The sequence below is a fragment of the Metopolophium dirhodum genome, chromosome 1 (assembly GCF_019925205.1).
Source record: "Metopolophium dirhodum isolate CAU chromosome 1, ASM1992520v1, whole genome shotgun sequence".
NCBI lineage: Eukaryota > Metazoa > Arthropoda > Insecta > Hemiptera > Aphididae > Metopolophium > Metopolophium dirhodum.
In genome coordinates this window covers 38,522,338-38,539,670 of record NC_083560.1, presented here as the reverse complement: position 1 = coordinate 38,539,670, position 17,333 = coordinate 38,522,338, and the positions used below count along the sequence as shown (strand labels likewise).

The 17,333-nt window shown below is 32.8% G+C and overlaps 2 protein-coding genes across 3 annotated transcripts; one reads left to right on the top strand and one right to left on the bottom strand.

Moving 5' to 3' along the window:
* Nucleotides 1-929: 929 nt before the first annotated feature.
* LOC132937988 (uncharacterized) lies at nt 930-11,381 on the bottom strand. Its single transcript, XM_061004640.1, has 3 exons — nt 10,363-11,381; nt 1,186-2,128; nt 930-1,080 (listed from the first exon to the last, which is right to left on the bottom strand). Exons 1-3 carry the CDS (start codon nt 11,030-11,032, stop codon nt 930-932), a joined length of 1,764 nt encoding a protein of 587 aa, XP_060860623.1. The 5' UTR covers nt 11,033-11,381.
* A 2,192-nt stretch (nt 11,382-13,573) lies between these two features.
* Nucleotides 13,574-16,630, top strand: LOC132934648 (uncharacterized). 2 transcript variants are annotated; one of them, XM_061000976.1, is made up of 3 exons: nt 13,574-13,816; nt 14,066-14,268; nt 14,476-16,630. In XM_061000976.1, the coding sequence occupies exons 2-3, from the start codon at nt 14,067-14,069 to the stop codon at nt 16,233-16,235; spliced, it is 1,962 nt and encodes a 653-aa protein (XP_060856959.1). In that variant the 5' UTR covers nt 13,574-13,816; nt 14,066; the 3' UTR covers nt 16,236-16,630. The 2 variants fall into 2 exon arrangements, with proteins under 2 accessions (XP_060856959.1, XP_060856960.1); XM_061000977.1 differs by having other exon boundaries at nt 13,574-14,268; nt 14,476-14,655; nt 14,734-16,630.
* Nucleotides 16,631-17,333: the final 703 nt, after the last annotated feature.

Sequence of the window (17,333 nt, the reverse complement as noted above, 5' to 3'; positions counted from 1 at the left end):
TTCTACAACGTGGTGCTAGGTGCGTGGTATTGTCTATATAGGTTGGAATTGTTTCACCAAATTTTGGTACCCATATTCATTAACCATTCTGTTAAATATACATTTTGTAAATCTCACATCAGTCTTTGGGTCGTGAGCGTATGTTATTTTATGTTTTTGTGTACATACGCCGCTATGCGCTTCCGTTAAGTTCAATAGCCTACCCCTTTTCTGGATTCTACCTACATTAAATTCGAAAATTCTTTCAGTTATTTTTCCCTTTAATTTTTCTAATATCATGTAGAAGTCCCCATCGAAATTCAAATCATAGCATCTGATATTTAGAACTTCTATATGTCCTAACCCTAGTCTACTTAAAATATTCCTATCGTATGATCCCCCAAACAATACCACTACATTTATTTTATCTCCACGCAAAATATAATTTTTTATGAATTCTGGTGTTAGGTTATTTAATTTCGAATTCAGACTTTTGTTAAGTTGCGCTAAACAGGTCGTCTCCACTTCCTTTTTGTTGTGAAAAATCCGCCTTATCGATTTCTCTGCCAACTGTGTTTCACGAACAGTCATAATTCTCATCTGTTCGTGGAGTGGCAGGAGAAGCGGTTTCCCCTCGAGCTTACGAATTTTACATTTGTTTAGGCTGTTTGAGATTGCTCCTGATATTAGTACAATGTCTGTTCTCCTCATATTGGTAAATTCGAAATCCATGACAACGAACTTGACTTCCCTTCTAATTCAAAGTCGATAATAGGTTTAATGTCATTATTAACTTATAATTAGTGTATTTTATTCTAATTTACTATTTCTAACTACTTGTGTAAATATTTTCTATAAAGTTTCTAATACTTTCTACATATATATTCTAATCATATAACAACCTAACCTAACCTAATCATATATATTCTATCAAAATATTACTTCTTAGGTTATTTTATTTGAGGTGGTACATCCTCCCCTCCGAGTGTATTTTGCTCGTCTACCTTATTAAACTTTTGTTCAACTTTGACATCATCCGTACAGAGTTTACTTCTACCTAATCGTACCATTTCATATTGCGGACGTCGCAACGAAGTAAGCCTACATTTATACGTTATGTATATAAAAATGATTAACATGACCGAGAATACTATCAAGCCCAATGTTAAATAAAATAAATAGTTACGCGTATCGCTTACTTCTAACTGTCCTGATTGTGTTAATATTTCATTGTCGATTTGTTGTTGCACCTTATCTAACGATTGTGCTATTTCGTGTATTTTTTCGAGTTTATGTGAATCTTGGTTAACCATTATCTTAGGTAGGTTCATACTCTTTATTCTATCGGATACTTTAAATGATATTTTTCCCTGTCCTACTTCGGGTATAAAGTTAACATAGTGTTTTGATTTTATTTCTTGTGTCGGATTTAAAATGATATCGTTTCCGTACGCTCTGCATTTTGAGCTTAACCAAATTAATCCTTGCTTCCGTATTTTTGTAATATATGGTTCCGAGTTTTCCCTACACGCAATAGTCAATGTTTCACCCTTTGTTGTGTATATCCAAGTGTTTGCATGTTTTAATTTATAAAATATGTCTTTCGATAATACTAGGACTCCCGTCTCGCATGTTTCTGGCAAGACATCCGGATTTTTGAATAAAGCTATCTCACATGGATTTTTGTTGTTCGAATGAACGACTGGTGAAAACTCTGGACATATTGTGAATATTTCTGTTTCCGTACAATGTAAAAGCTGAGTTTCTGTGAACGTGGTATATTGTTCCCTATTCTTTGTAATCGCTACATATTGGAATTCTGGTTTTAAAACAATACTATGATTTTTATTCTTTATTCCGTTTATCATTGTTTCGACCGGCTGTGGTATTGGAAGTATTCTGAACAACGTGAGCTCCAATTCGGTAACCAGCGGAAGTTTTATTACGAATACTATTTGACTATCCTTATAGAACACTGCCATTTTTGTAATTTTACTTAGCTCGTAAATTTCATTCGGATTTGTGCCCATAGGCAAATTTAAATTAATAGGTAAAGTTAACTTAATTTGCGTTAAATGGTCTGCCATTTCTCGCGGTGTCATTAAACTTGGGTGTATTACCCCTGTCCTAGCCGCAGTTATAATAGCACCTATCGATTGCGTTTCCATTGAATATTGCGATAATAGTGCTGTGAATATACCATGTATTTTATTTGATAAAACTAATGCTTCTAACGTGTTTGTTTTGTTAATTACTTCGTTCATTATATCTTTTTTATTAACTAACTCATTGTATAATTTATTTATTTCATCCGATGTGGTACTAATCCCCTTTACAGTAGATTTAACTACCGTAGTTTGGTCTTTAAGTATGTGTAACATGCGTTCGTTAGTTCGTTCTATTTTACCTATTTCCTCCACCGATTCTTTTGCACATTCTTCATCACATACCCCGAATAATGTTTTCATGGCCGATCCTACGAAATTTATTAGACCCCGCCTTTTCCTACTTGTGTACGTGGTTGTTTCCGATTGTTCGGTGTACCTACCTATCGATTCGTACATTTTTTCTCGTTGTAAGGAAATTTCTTGAAACATTACTTTAAAAATATTGTCTAGCCTAGAACACATTTCAAGTGTTGTTGCGCTGTTTTTACAAAGATTAGTTATTATACCTATTTCCAATTGTAATTTGTCATGCCTAAGGTCATAATTTTTTAATGGTAAATACGTGATCAGTTGCCAGGTCGCTCCTGTCAACCGAACTGTACCGTAATTTTCATAATACATCAGTGTTTGATTTCTAAATTCTTCCACCCTATATGGAATTTGACCATGTCCTGCCGTAATCAGAGATAACCTAAAACAATATATATATACACATTAGTTTCAAACTTGTTTTATCTTGTTGAAATAATCTCTAGTATATATATTATTTTCGTCTCATCTCATCGGCCCGGACAAAATACGCGTACTTATTGCGTTTGAAATTGAACTAATTAATTTATAACCTGTTGTCAGTGAGTTCCGGTGGTTGCTTGTTCGTTCAGAATATGGTGGCAACTCCCACCGTTCCTATACCGCCAACCGTCAAAATTAATTAGTTCCATCCCATTTTTTTTCATTTTTTTTTCATTACTGACTATCATTATTATTCCTAACTATGTACCTATCTTCTACTTCATTAAAAATACTTTCTATAGCTACATTACTAACATTAAGTAAATTCGTAACATTGTTTTCATAATCACTACTATTTATATTCCTATAAATGTCAATATTACTGTCGTCATCGCTAAATCCGTCTAACTCGTCCATATTACTAATTGTATTATTCGGTGTTATATTTCCTAAACTATCATTATCACTGTCACTATCCGACCACCACAGTCCTGCTGCTTCAGTCATGTTAATATTTCTAATGACAGGCTCCCGTGTCCTATTGTTAGCCATTCCCCTACTAATACTACTATTAATGCTTATATTGTTATTACTAACATTATTTTCAGTATTGTCGCTATTTTTTAGTATATACAACCTATCATTGTTAACATTCCAATACTGTGCCCATGTTACCCTGTTTATTCCCTTATTCAATTCCCAAAATTCGTTGATGACCCTTCTTGCCAGTGCTATATTGTCATTTAATTGTTGTTCATCTTCATTGCCCGTGGTTACAGGTGGTTCCGTGCGGTTATATATTATGCTCGCTACGCCTATTGGTTTAGCTCCGCCTCGGTCGGTCATTCGATTGATGTTCAGGTGGTAACAAAATGGTATTGTCGATACGTTACACGCGTACGGGTTCCGGAACCAATCCCATAACGTTTGACATAATTCAACGATTTCCGCTTCCGGAAACCTGCCAGGAGGGATGTTATTTCTATTTCCGTAGTAATTTTCAACTAACGTCCTAAGATTATGTGTCGTCTGTCTCATAGGCTCCTCCCCCGCATATCGGTATATCTCCATTTCACCCACGTACGTATCATTTTTTTTTAATACTATTACCACCAGGCGACCTCCCGCCTGAACGCTCAAAATCATTTCGAATTCCGGTTCTTCATTTGCACTGTTACTGAATTGCACTAGTAGCTTAGTCCCATCTGAATCAATGATCACCAGTGCTGTTATCTCCTCTTCCCTACAAGTTTCCTTTTATTATTATTTTTTTTTCTATTTATTTAATGTTAATCTAACTACTATTGTGTTTACTATTTCTACTTCCATATTAAAATAATTTCTATCTACGTAATTTTCTTAAAATGAAGCTTGTGTCATGCTTGCATGTACTAATTTACTAGGAATCTGTTACCATGTATACTTATCCTATAATAATTCTATTATTTTTTTTTTTTTTTTTTTTTCATACATTAATTATACATGTTCCAATAATAATTCTGGTTCCGGTATACACTTCAGGTGTTCGATTAATTCCCGACAATATCTATTTCTGATTCTGCTTCTTGACATGTCGTAAAGATATGTTGCGATGCTTTGTTCCATTCTTCTTATTTTGTCCTCTGAGAAAGGTTTAGTCAATTGGCTGTTTGCTATTTGTATATGTTTCGTAAAACATGGTGGCATATTACTTCCGTCACCTATCGTATTTTTGTCATGTTCCCCGTTCGTAATGGCGAGTTCCAGTTTGGTACAGAATAATTTGTATGTTTCCCTATAATTAGATTTTCTATTAGTTAATTATATACTACCTAACTTTGTTTGAATTCGATTAATCCTAATTTAATTTAATCTTTATATTACATATATATATATTTTTTTTTTTAAAGTTGCGAATTTACTATATCGTCGCGGGCTCGTATTGTATCCATTTCCGTACATTCTAACGTTCGTACTAGGTATCGATATCTCTCCTTCCTGACTAATCTATAGTGCCTCACTACAGTTGTCATTATTAACAGCATTATTATTACTATTATTCCTAGTATTCCGCATAATATATATAGGTAATTAATTACACGTTCCTCTGGAATGCACACAACTGCTTTCTCATTATTTTCCATATAATAACTGTCCTTCGTTGTTTCGTAATTTACATTTTCACTTTCTGTGGTCCTCCAGTGTTGCATTGATGTTTCGTCCGTAATATTATTTAATTCGTCATTCGATATTGTACGTCCGGCTCTTGCTGCCCGTGTAGTGTGACCTACTGTGCTAGTTACGCTCTTATAATCATTGTTTACTTCCGTGGCGTTGAACTCGATTGACCCAGTTGTCGTTGCTGTTATGTTTATTTGCATTACACTGTTTTTGTCTACTCCTTCCATATCTCTTATTTTAATAAAATTTAAAAAATAGTCTGATTCCATTTTGAATTGTTCATAATATGTTCCATTTTTATTTTTTATTTGTACTACACATGATTTTTCCATGAGGTACTCATTTTCAAAGGGATATGGTTGAGGTGCACTTCCGTGATATGGCGTGCTACATATAATTTGTAACGATTCCATATTACATTCATTGTATTGAAATTGTGGCATGATTATTGTGTCAGATTGATAGTAGTCTATTCCTACTAGATTTCTTCTATAATTGTCTTCGTTTTTATAATAGATCTTGATTTCTGACCCCTTGCCGGAATTTGCATTTTCCTGGTTTTTAACTGTTCCAATTGCTATCGCTATTAATGAAATCCACCTATAATATCCATATATTTTATTCTTCATATTAAAATGCTATCGTGAGCACATCCCACGCCGACTTATCGTTTAATGTTTACTTAATTTGTGTACTATAAATATTCCGTATCCTACGCTATATCTATACTATATATATGTATATATTTTACTGTGTTGTATGACTACTTTTATCTTATCCTATTATTACTTAATTATTTATAATTAAAATTTTGTTATGTGTTTATTCGATTTCTTCGTTATTCACATTATTGTCTTCGTAATATAGTTTCACATCGTTTTTGTGTACTGTCACCTTTTTTCGATTTCGCGATATAACTACATTTTCTGAATCTAACACGTCCAGTACTTCGTATGGTCCCTTCCAGAGTGGACTTAACTTATTTCTTTGAGTATGATCTTTAAGTAAAACCATATCATTGATTTTTAATTCTTCCGTATTTGTTTTCCTATCATAATATCGTTTATTTACTTCTTTATTCTTTATTAACCTGTTCCGTGCAATTTGATGAGCTTCCTGGAACTTTTGTTTAAGATCGTATACGTAATCGTCATAATTGTACCTAGGTTCCGGGTTTGCTTTTAGTTTAACTGGTATATTAATATTCTTGCCATATAATAACGCGTATGGCTGGTACCTTGTGGACGTATGTTCCGTAGAATTGTATACAAATATTGCGTAAGGTAAAAGCTCATCCCAATTGTCTAAACTTTTACTTACATAGTGTCTTAAATACTCTGCCATCGTTTTATGAGAACGTTCCAACGCGCCGTTGCTAGCCGGGTGATAGCCAGAAGTCTTAATCTTATTTATTTTTAACAATCTACATACGTCTTTGAAACAATTTGACATAAATTCGGTGCCCTGGTCGCTTAAAATTTCATCCGGTATTCCATGTATACAAACAAAATTTATTACGAACGCTTTTGCCACCACGTTAGCGGTGTGACAAGGTATTGCTACCCCTAGGCTGAACTTTGTTAAATCGCATTGCATCGTGAGTATATAATTGTTACCTAACCCGGTTGTAACCAACGGTCCCACAATGTCTAAAAATACCTTTTCAAATGGTTTCGTACTAGTGGTAGTAATTACCATTGGATATTGAATATGTTTGTTAGTATTTTTATTCATCTGACATGCTGTACAATTCTTTATATATTCTTTTACGTCCTGCTTCAAATTCGGCCAGTTAAATTGTTTCTTTATTTTCTTTACGGTTTTGTTGATCCCTAGGTGTCCACCCAATACTGAATTATGTAATTGTTTGAAAATTACTAATTTTTCTTCCCCACTAAACTCTAATTTGGTACAAATTATTATCTCTATGTTCGTATTACGAAAAATGTATCTTATCATTGATCTAACTTTTGCCCAATCTAGTCCGTCTTGTCGTCCTAATTGGTTCATTGCTAATTTGGTTAATTTATGTTTTTCGCAAAAGTATTTAAGATTTAGTAAAGCAACGTGTAAATTTTGGTACGTGGCTAATTGTTTCTTTTTCGTTTTTGTTATTAAAAATATTATGTACCTATCTCCGCTTTTGAATTTTACGACGTCGCCTAAATCTTTATGAGATTTTAATTGCTTGTCTCTACCAAATCTCATTTTTAATTCGTAATTAATACCTGATCGAAAATTATAATATTTTTCAATTTCAGATACTATGTGGTACTCCGACGGACTATTTATTAGTTCGCCGTGTACTTCTTTAACGTCTTTATTAGATATTACTGTTGTTTCGAATTTTTGCATAAAATTATCATAACTTTCGTCCTTAATTTCTGTAATATTATACATACGCGATAACGCGTCGACATTGGTGTTTAACTTGCCCATTTTGTATACTATCTCATATTCGTACTCCTCCAATTGTAGTCTCCACCTTGCCAATCGGGATAATGGGTCTTTCAAATTAAATAGCCATGACAAAGGCCTATGGTCCGTAAGAATTGTAAATTTTCTACCATATAAATACGGTCGAAATGTTTTTACGCCGAATATAATCGCCAAACATTCTAGTTCCGTTGCCGAATAATTACATTCCGCCCTGTTTAAAGTTCTAGAACTGTAAGCTATTGGTAAATCCGATCCTATTTTACCTTGAGATAATATTGCACCTAGCGCCCTACCGCTAGTGTCTGTCGTTAGTATAAATTGTTTTGTAAAATCCGGATATTGTAGAATTGGTTCTGAACATAATATTTCTTTTAATTTATCGAAAGCTTTTTGACAGTCTTCGTCCCAATTGAACTTTACGTCTTTTCTTAATAATTTCACTATTGGATTAGCAATAGCACTATAGTTTTCTATGAATTTTCTATAATACCCACTAAGTCCTAAAAAACTTTTTATTTGTTTAACGTTTTTAGGAACCGGAAAATCTTTTACAGATTTAACTTTCGCTTGGTCCGGTTTGATTCCTTCGTCACTAATTACATGACCTAAAAATAAACATTCCCGTTGTAAAAAACTACATTTGTCCGGTTCTATTTTTAGATTGTGTATACGTAATCTCTCGAATACGTTTATTAATTTTTCATTGTGGTCTTGTAAATTTTTAGCATACACTATTATGTCATCCAGGTATACTAAACACTTCATTCCTATCAACCCTGATAACACGTTTGTCATCATTTTTTGAAATGTCGCCGGAGCTGAACTTAGACCCATAACTAATCGTTTAAATTGATAATGCCCTTGTCCCGTTGAAAATGCCGTAAGTTCTTTTGATTCTTTAGCCAAAGGTACCTGAAAATACCCCGATTTCAAATCTATCAAACTGAACAGTTGACATTGTCCTAATTGGTCTAATATTTCCGTTATATTTGGTAATGGGTGAAACTCATTTAAAGTTACTTCATTAAGTGCCCTAAAATCGATAACTATTCTGAATTTTTGTTTTCCCGAGGCGTCCTCCTTCTTTTTGACTAATATTAATGGTGCGTTAAACGGACTCATTGATCTTTCTATGATTTCATCTTTCATCATTTGACCTATTTGTTTTTCTATCTCCGGTTGTTGTGAAAACGGTAAACGATATGGTTTTTTATAAATCGGTTTCAAATCCTTAGGAACTTTTATTACGTGTTCTGCTGCCGTAGTACACGTAAGATTATCCCCTTCTAAATAGAAAATGTCCGCGTAATGTTCACATATTTTTATTATCGAATTATATTCGTGAACTTGAAGATGATCAGTACGTATCAACGCCCTGACCCGACGCGAGCGTTCAGTGTCAATTGTGTTTATACACCGTACGCTATCTGTCAAAACATCCGTGTCGTATGAAATATTACGCACTTGACCTACATTTATTTCCTGTGTCTTTTCAGATATATTTAATATGCTTATTGTAGTTTTGTTGTTTTTGACTGTATTGTAAATATTCGCGCAATATACGCCCGGTATTAATTCTTGTTTATTAATTAAAATATTTTTATTATTCATTTCTGTATCGGGTATATCGATTTGTACTATTGTCTCTGAGCGCGGTTTTAATGTAAAACAGATGTCACTATCGCTTCCGGTTTTATTATTATTTATTGTTAGCGTGTTATTAGCAACGTCTATTACTGCATGATTATCTATTAGAAATTTATTACCAATAATTCCGTCTGCCAGAATCGGAAAAATATTGTTTACAACATAAAATTGTGTTTCGAATGCTTCATTATTAATTATTAATTCTATTTCTGTTTTTCCTATTGTAGAAACTATTTTTTCATTGATGCCTTTCAAATAAATTTTTTCGTTTTCGTTAATTTCAGTGTTTCCTTTTAATGCATTAATTTTAATTATATTTAGATCCGCCCCAGTATCGACTAATAATTTAATTTGATTCTTATTAAAACTGGGTGATTCTAAAGTAATGTGGTTGTCTATTAATTTTGCTGTGATGTGGAAAATCCTGTGTGTGGGTCTTGAACTATTTCTTGGACCAATCTGACTCCCACTGGTGATGGTCCGTTGGCGTTTCCCGACGTGCTTCTTTCGTTTTTCTGTTTTGTATAACAGCTTGAAATTTCATGACCTATCTTATTGCAGTAACTGCAAAGTACGCCCTGAGTATTGTTATTGTCCCTACGAACATTATTGTTGTTGTTCGCATGGCGCGTGCCGTTTACACGATTATTGTTATACGTATTTTGTCGCGCATTAGGTCGATTGCTCCAGCAATCTCGCGCTATGTGATTTGATCTACCACAAGTGTAGCATCCGGTGCCTCGGTTAATATTATTTTGTTGTACATTATTGCCATTGAAATTCCGTCCATAGCCGTTTCCGCCTCGTTGACCGCCGCGATTAACCATGTGTGAGCCATATCCGCTCTGATTATTATTCCCATAGTTATTGCGGTTGTTGTGATTAACATATCGATTGTTATACCCGCTGAAATTGTTATTTCTATTGCTTTGATTTGAATTACCGTTTCCTCCGCGATTAACTGCGTTATTTGTATTACCACCATTTTGTCGTTTTTCCTCGTTATTGACGTCTGCCTGTTTTCCATTACCGATTTGTCTCTGTAATTTATCCATTTCTACTTTTGACTCATATTCGAGCATCTCATCGATCGCCGTTTTGAAACATTGTTCCAATGTACTGGGATTTCGACTTTTCAATACTGTATATAGGTGATGAGGTAACCCTGTCATAAATATGATCATTGCCTGTTTCTTTGTTTGTTTTTTCACTATATCTGCCTCGGCCTGAGCTAGACCTATCGTACTTGCCGCGCAGAGTTTATAATACAACTCTTCGATTCTACTAGCGAATTTTGCTACACTTTCTCCCTCGGCCATACGTGCCGTGTTTAAAGCTATTGATAGGGCCCTCTCCGATACTTTTTGTTCGAATGCCCCTTCTAATATTGTTTTTATTGCTCCCCATGTTTCTAAATTTCGATATTTTGTTACTTCTAACGCATTTCCCGTTAACTTAGAAGTAATTATTTTTAATAATATCGGTGTATCTGCTTCCGTTGTTTCTTTAATTGCGATTTCACAAATATTTATAAATTCGGCTACGTCCTTTTTGCCCGTGCAAATAGGTATCATAGCAATTGCTTTATCTAAATCCATTTTACTCATTTTTTTCTTAACCACTGACTCTAACTGCACGTGAATTACGCTTGAGTCTGACCTAGTACCTAAACGACCTACGGTTTGTTTTCGTGGCGCGGTACCTATCTGTTCTGTTAAACTATGTGTTCTTACTAAATTTTTCCTAACAGTTTTAACTATGTTTTTCCTAGTTTGTTCTAAAAATTCTTTCTTTACAGCGTCTTTTAAAACTGCCTCTTTTAATTCTTTCCTAGATTTATAATTTTCAACTTTTATTGAACTGTCCGCAGAACTAGTATCAATATCTGAACTATCGGATTCTGACATATATTTATCTAAACATTACATATATATAATTTTTAATAAATTATATCTACTAGGTACTTATAAATTATATCTACTAAATTTATTAATATCCTATCCGCGTGAGTAATTACCAAAAAGTATTTACTCTACATGTATATACTATTATTGATTTGTAAACTAATAATACGTAACTACCGTCACCAAAATTAATAATACATAAAAATTATTACTTATAAAATAAATATCATGCACAAATATTAAAATGAAATATACGTAAACGCTCGTTGTACGTTGGACATGGATGAGTACCTATCTAATAACACGTAAAACGTTCGACCGCCTATGTTACGCGTGTTAAATTTCGATACGGTATCCCCTCACCCGTTTCCCTCGCCCTGTTCCGCGATGTTTTTTTTTTTATGCGTACGCGCTCGTACTACGCTCGAATATTATAACGAAAATTTCCCGGTTAATTACTCCGTAAATCCCTCTAATAATATTCGACTTCCTATCCCCTATTTTTATAGACTATAGACTATAAAAGTATTATTACTAATTTTTCCTAAATGCTTTAATTTCCTAATTTACGCGCTTTACCATTTAATCTTCTAAACACTAACAATTTTTTTTCTAATAATTATTTCTATCAACTTATTCTTAGTAACGTTATACTATTTCTTATCCTAGGGCCCCTATAATTAATCTCTCTCTTTTTTTTTTCAAAACTTTTCAAAATTTGACGTCAATTACTTCAATAAGGTCATCTACTGCCTTTTAATTCAAAATCTCTTTTTTTTCAATATATATCACTTAAATTCTCTCAACATTTATATTTCAATTCAAAATTCAATATTTCACTTTAATCAATTATTCTCATATATAATTCAAAAATGCTACGCGCGTGCATCAATTTCCTAGATCAGCCTATCGCTGTCTACTTTAATTTATTAGATCAGTCCCCGCTGTCTATCACAAAATATCATAAAATTCTTAGGTCAGTCCCTGCTGCCTATCACAAAATACCATAAAATTCTTAGGTCAGTCCCTGCTGCCTACCACAAAAAATCTCAGATCGGTCCTTGCCGTCTATAAAAATCCTAGATCAGTCTACAGCTGTCTATCATAAAAAAAATCTTAGATCGGTCCTTGCCGTCTATTTACCATAAAAAAAAACCCTAGATCAGTCTACAGCTGTCTATCATAAAATACGTATATAGTTCTTCCCAAGCTTGTTTCCTATTTTTTTTTTTCTTTATTTAATTTTATTCGAATATTTTTCCCTAATATTTTACACCACCACCAAGTATAAAATAAACGCTGATATATATGTATCAACGTGAGACGTGCACTTCAAGCTATACAATTTTAATTTTAATTATCTATCTTCACTTAATTAATATACTCACAATAACGTTGTTGCCACTGCTGTGTTCATTTTCTTGATTGACTGCTGGCCCGTCTTGAACTTGTTCGTTGATCCCGGAGTCGCCTTGGTTGATCAGACCTCAACTGTTACCTCCGTGGAGCTGCTTGACGTGGTGTAGCCGCTGCGTCGGTACTGGATCTCCGAAGTTGAATTTAGCCGCCTTGACTGCTAGACTCGCCTTTGGAAATTTAAATCCGCCGCTTTGACTGCTCGCCTCGTCTTGAAACTCCTTGAACCTCCTTTTTCGACTGCGCCAGTGTAATGGTCTCGACAGCTTGGTACCTACTATCGTAGTTCTAATAGCAGATAAGTGGCTGCCGAGATATTAACGTTGCGGGTCGCAGACAATTTGTTTGATGTTGTAGTCGTGGTTGATAATAAATAAAAGACAGTTGTTGTTTTATTGTGAATTTTATTATATTGTTGATAATTTTTCTAAGTCCAAAATATGCTCGTACAGAGTGGCGTGAAGGTGCTTGCACTAATGGGTGGTAGTACACGTCTGAAAACAGGCCGATTCGGGCTCCCTTATATATGAAGTTCCCCGTACCCCTTGCCTATAGCTACTGTATCTCGACTCACGGATGTGATGTGTGTGACCATCGTTCCGGCCCCCGCATTTTATGACTTCCAGTATAATTCTGTGTATTCGATTTGATATAATCATTTTTAATATAATATTAATATTTTTTTATAATGACTATCGTTGCGTACAGTGTTGTAATCAAAATAATCATTCTACTGTTTCATATTTTTATATATTGAACATTGTGGTATACAGAGCAATTATATGGTTCAATGAGTTCCTAATATCCGTTTCTCAAACAAGACATTAAAATGTAATATTATTTAATAAACAGAAGGAACCCTTATTTCCGTTTCTATTATCCGATATATGCCGAATTACAGTATAGCTAATCTACAGTATAGTATAATAACTATTATATTACAATGGTGTTGTTAAGTAGTAACTGGCTTACTACATTCGTTACACTATAGATTTAAACCATTATTTCATAAAAATCTGCGAAATGTTCGCTTTTTCACATCATAAGCTCATAATGATTAATAATAATAATATACTAAGTTGTATTAAATTAGTACCTATTAATTTATCCATTGGCAATTAGGGGAAGACGGGGTATTACCGTATGCGGGGCAAAATCGTATTATCGGAATGTTATCAATAATTGTTATCATGGAGGTAAACTGAAGACACCGATTTGAAACGTTTTGTTTGCTTATCTATTGAATATGATAGTGCACTTGTTTTGATATCACGTTTTTAAAATAAATACGTTTTATGTTTTTACTTTCAATTACTAAAATATTATCAACATTTCAAAGAGTGAATTTTTATATGCGAAAAAATTGTTCAGGTATGTCATATTTATTATTCAATAGCTAATGAAGTGTAATTTACATTTGTTGTATAAATGCATTCATTTATTAATTTAATGTTTGATATAAAGCTCGAAAACTTTTAATAGTCTTGTGGGGCAAAATCGTATGGGGCAAAATCGTATGGTTATACACTGTACGGTTTTACTACGTTGATATTTTGACAATTGCTATGGTTGAATTTAAACAATTTATTAGTACCTATTGAATTGTTTTATTTTTCTTAGTATGGTTCGTAATTATATTCGGAAATCAAACAGACAATCATGGTTGGAAGATGATATGAAAATGGCTGTATTAGCTGTGGTGGAAAGAAGTTTGACTTATGATGCTGCGTCTATTCGTTATGAAGTTCCTCGTTCAACGTTACAGGATCGAGTCAATAAAGTTAAAGAAGGAAAATTAAATGTACAACAGTGTGGATTAAAAGGTATATATTTTAATGATTACACAATATTATGGTAATTAGTTTGATATAGGTATTATTACAGAAAATTTCTTATTAAGAAAACCAATTTTTTTCTACTGATATTAGATAACATATTATTTAGTTATAAGGGGGTGCTTATTGTAAACTTGTCAATTATGTGCTGAAATAATTGTTTTCAATTAAAAGTATAATTTTTTATTGTTATAGCTTTGGGACATTATCAAAAAGTATTTTCAATCGAACAAGAAAATGTTCTTGTACAATATTTAAAAGACATGGAAAGTCGTTTGTTTGGCTTAACACAAAATCATTTTAGAAAAATGGCCTTTGAACTTGCCGAAAGAAACAATATTGCTCATAATTTTAATAAAACAAATGGTTTAGCAGGTGAATTAAGCAATGATTATTTTTATTTATATATTTTAAAGTTTATTGTTATATTATCTTTTAATTTTTTTTATGTAGGTCAAGATTGGTTAAAAGGCTTTTTATTAAGGCACCCAGAGTTGTCAGTACGGATCCCAGAACCAACTTCAGCTGTGAGAGCTATGGGCTTCAATCGACCGGTGGTGAATAGTTTTTATGATTTGTTAAAAAAATGTTATGAGACTCATCACTTTAAGCCAGAACAAATTTTTAATGTTGATGAAAGTGGATTGTCAAATGTAGCCAAAAGTAGAGCCAAAATAATTTCCCAAAAGGGACGAAGACAAGTTGGCAAACTGTCATCAGCTGAAAGAGGTCAAAATGTTACAGTGACAATTTGTTTTTCAGCATCGGGTTCATATATTCCCCCATTATTAATATTCCCTAGAGTCAGATTAAATCCAGATTTTGAAGAAGAAGCACCACCTGGATCATTGGTTGTTTGTCATCCATCAGGGTGGATGCAATCCGAAATATTTGTGCAGTGGCTTCATCATTTTATTAAGCATACACATCCCACAAAAGAAAACCCTATTTTATTGCTTTTAGATGGTCATGTTACTCATGTTAAAAACCTTGAAGTTATAGATGTAGCCCGCAAAAATAATATAGTTATCATTTGTTTTCCTCCCCATACAACTCACAAATTACAACCGTTAGATGTGAGCTTTATGGGTCCACTCAGTACATACTATAGCCAAGAGTTAGATTTGTGGTTACTTAACCACCCAGGCCAAGTTGTTGGTCTTCGCCACATTTCTAAAATTTTTCGTGAGGCATATCTAAAAGCAGCAACTCCTAAAAATGCAATTTCTGGTTTTAGAAAAACTGGTATAGCTCCATTTAATTCAGACATATTTGACAATTCTGACTTTGCTCCAGCTGAAACTACCAATAATATTGAAATGTCATTAGATACCCAAACACAACCTTGTTGTTCAGCTGATAATAATAGTGCTCTTGCATTATATTCTACTCCCCAACCTAGTTCCTCTGCTAATACATTGAATACTGAACAACCTGCAGATAATGTTCAAAATGCAGCTGTTTCATCTTTATTGTCTCAAAGTTTGGTATTAGAAACACCACATACAACTTTTTCTTCAAATGAAAAACAGATTTTTACTATATCTCCAGAAATTATTTTGCCAATACCAAAAGCTCAAAATATTAACAGATCATCAAGAAGAAGAGGAAAGACAGCAATTATCACTGAAAGTCCATACAAAAAAGAACTCCAAGAAGCTAAAGAAAACAGCAAACCACTGCCAAAGAAAAAACAAAAGAAAAATAATATTAAAAAAAGATTATTCACTTCTACAGATGAAGAAGAAATTCACCCCAAAAAGCTATGTGTTTCAACTGATGATGATGACAGTGCCGACGAAGAGTGTATATATTGTAGTATGCCATACAAAGAAGACTCAAAGGGAGAGAAATGGGTTAAATGTATAAATTGCTGTAGATGGTGTCATGAGCTTTGTGGAGGAGTTGATAACTGGAAGACCTACATTTGTGATCTTTGTATAAAAAAAAAATAAGTAAAACATTATTGATTAAGGTAATTTTTATTTCTTATAAGAAAAAAAGGTTTTGTTTTATTTTTATATTACATATTGTTTACTATATTTATATGCTAGGCAGGCATAATGTTAAGTTTTGTTATTATTTTTTTTTGAAAAAGTTATAAAAAGTTTTTGTTTTTTTAATATTTACATATTATTTTATGTTTACCTACTATATTTATGTGCTAGGCAGGCATAATGTTAAGTTTCATTATTATTTTTTTTGGAAAAGTTATAAAAAAGTTATTTTGGTATAATAATTTATATTTCTTATAAAAAAATAAGGTTTTGTTTTATTTTTATGATTATAATAAACTGTTTATGTTCTAGCTAGAATTGCCAAAAAAATTTATCATATTAAATTTTGTTATTATTTTTATTAAAAAGTAATTTAGTGTGGTCATTTTTATTTCTTATATTAAAAGAAGATTTTGTTTTATTTTAATAACTTTATAGGTACTTAGGTAAGTTGTATTTGTTGTACTACTGCCAATGGGAGCAGGTTTTATCGCATATTGTATTGTGTTATTAATTTGTTGACATTTTGAAGAATTGAAAACAATGTTTAGGTACATTTTTAATTAATGAAAATGAAATCATACATAGCTTACTACCTACTGCCTAATTTTAGTTAAACTTTATAAATGAATTAAACAAAAGACCAATACCAATTAATAATTTACCAATAAATATAATGAACTGTGTTTTGGTATAAAAAATTATCCTCATACGATTTTGCCCCAGGGTACATACGGATTTACCCCGCACCTGGGGTAAATCCGTATTTTTCCCAAAAAAAGTAAAACGCAAATTAGACACATTTAAAAAAAAAAAATACAAAAAAGTTTCGAATAAAAGTTATAGACCATAAGTTGTTCTATATATACCAGTTTAAAAAATTTAATTTCGTTAAAAATTACATGATTCATAAGCCATGGAAGCTTAACCGTACGGTACTGCCCCGCCTTCCCCTAGATGTTTATAATTATACTGAATTAAAATTAATGAATACATCGATTCTTCCAAAATTATATTTTAATTGCTCCGGCTAATGACCCCGTAGAACTTTTTTAT

Bases quoted from the DNA above. Each gene is read 5' to 3' on its own strand.
- LOC132937988 (XM_061004640.1), bottom strand. From the start codon at position 11,032: ATGTCAGAATCCGATAGTTCAGATATTGATACTAGTTCTGCGGACAGT. The intron at 2,129-10,362 runs GTCTAGCTCAGG...CGCAATCGATAG, and splicing joins CTGCGCGGCAAGTACGATAG to GTGCTATTATAACTGCGGCT. The intron at 1,081-1,185 runs GTTAGAAGTAAG...GTATAAATGTAG, and splicing joins ATATTAACACAATCAGGACA to GCTTACTTCGTTGCGACGTC.
- LOC132934648 (XM_061000976.1), top strand. From the start codon at position 14,067: ATGGTTCGTAATTATATTCGGAAATCAAACAGACAATCATGGTTGGAA. The intron at 14,269-14,475 runs GTATATATTTTA...TTATTGTTATAG, and splicing joins ACAACAGTGTGGATTAAAAG to CTTTGGGACATTATCAAAAA.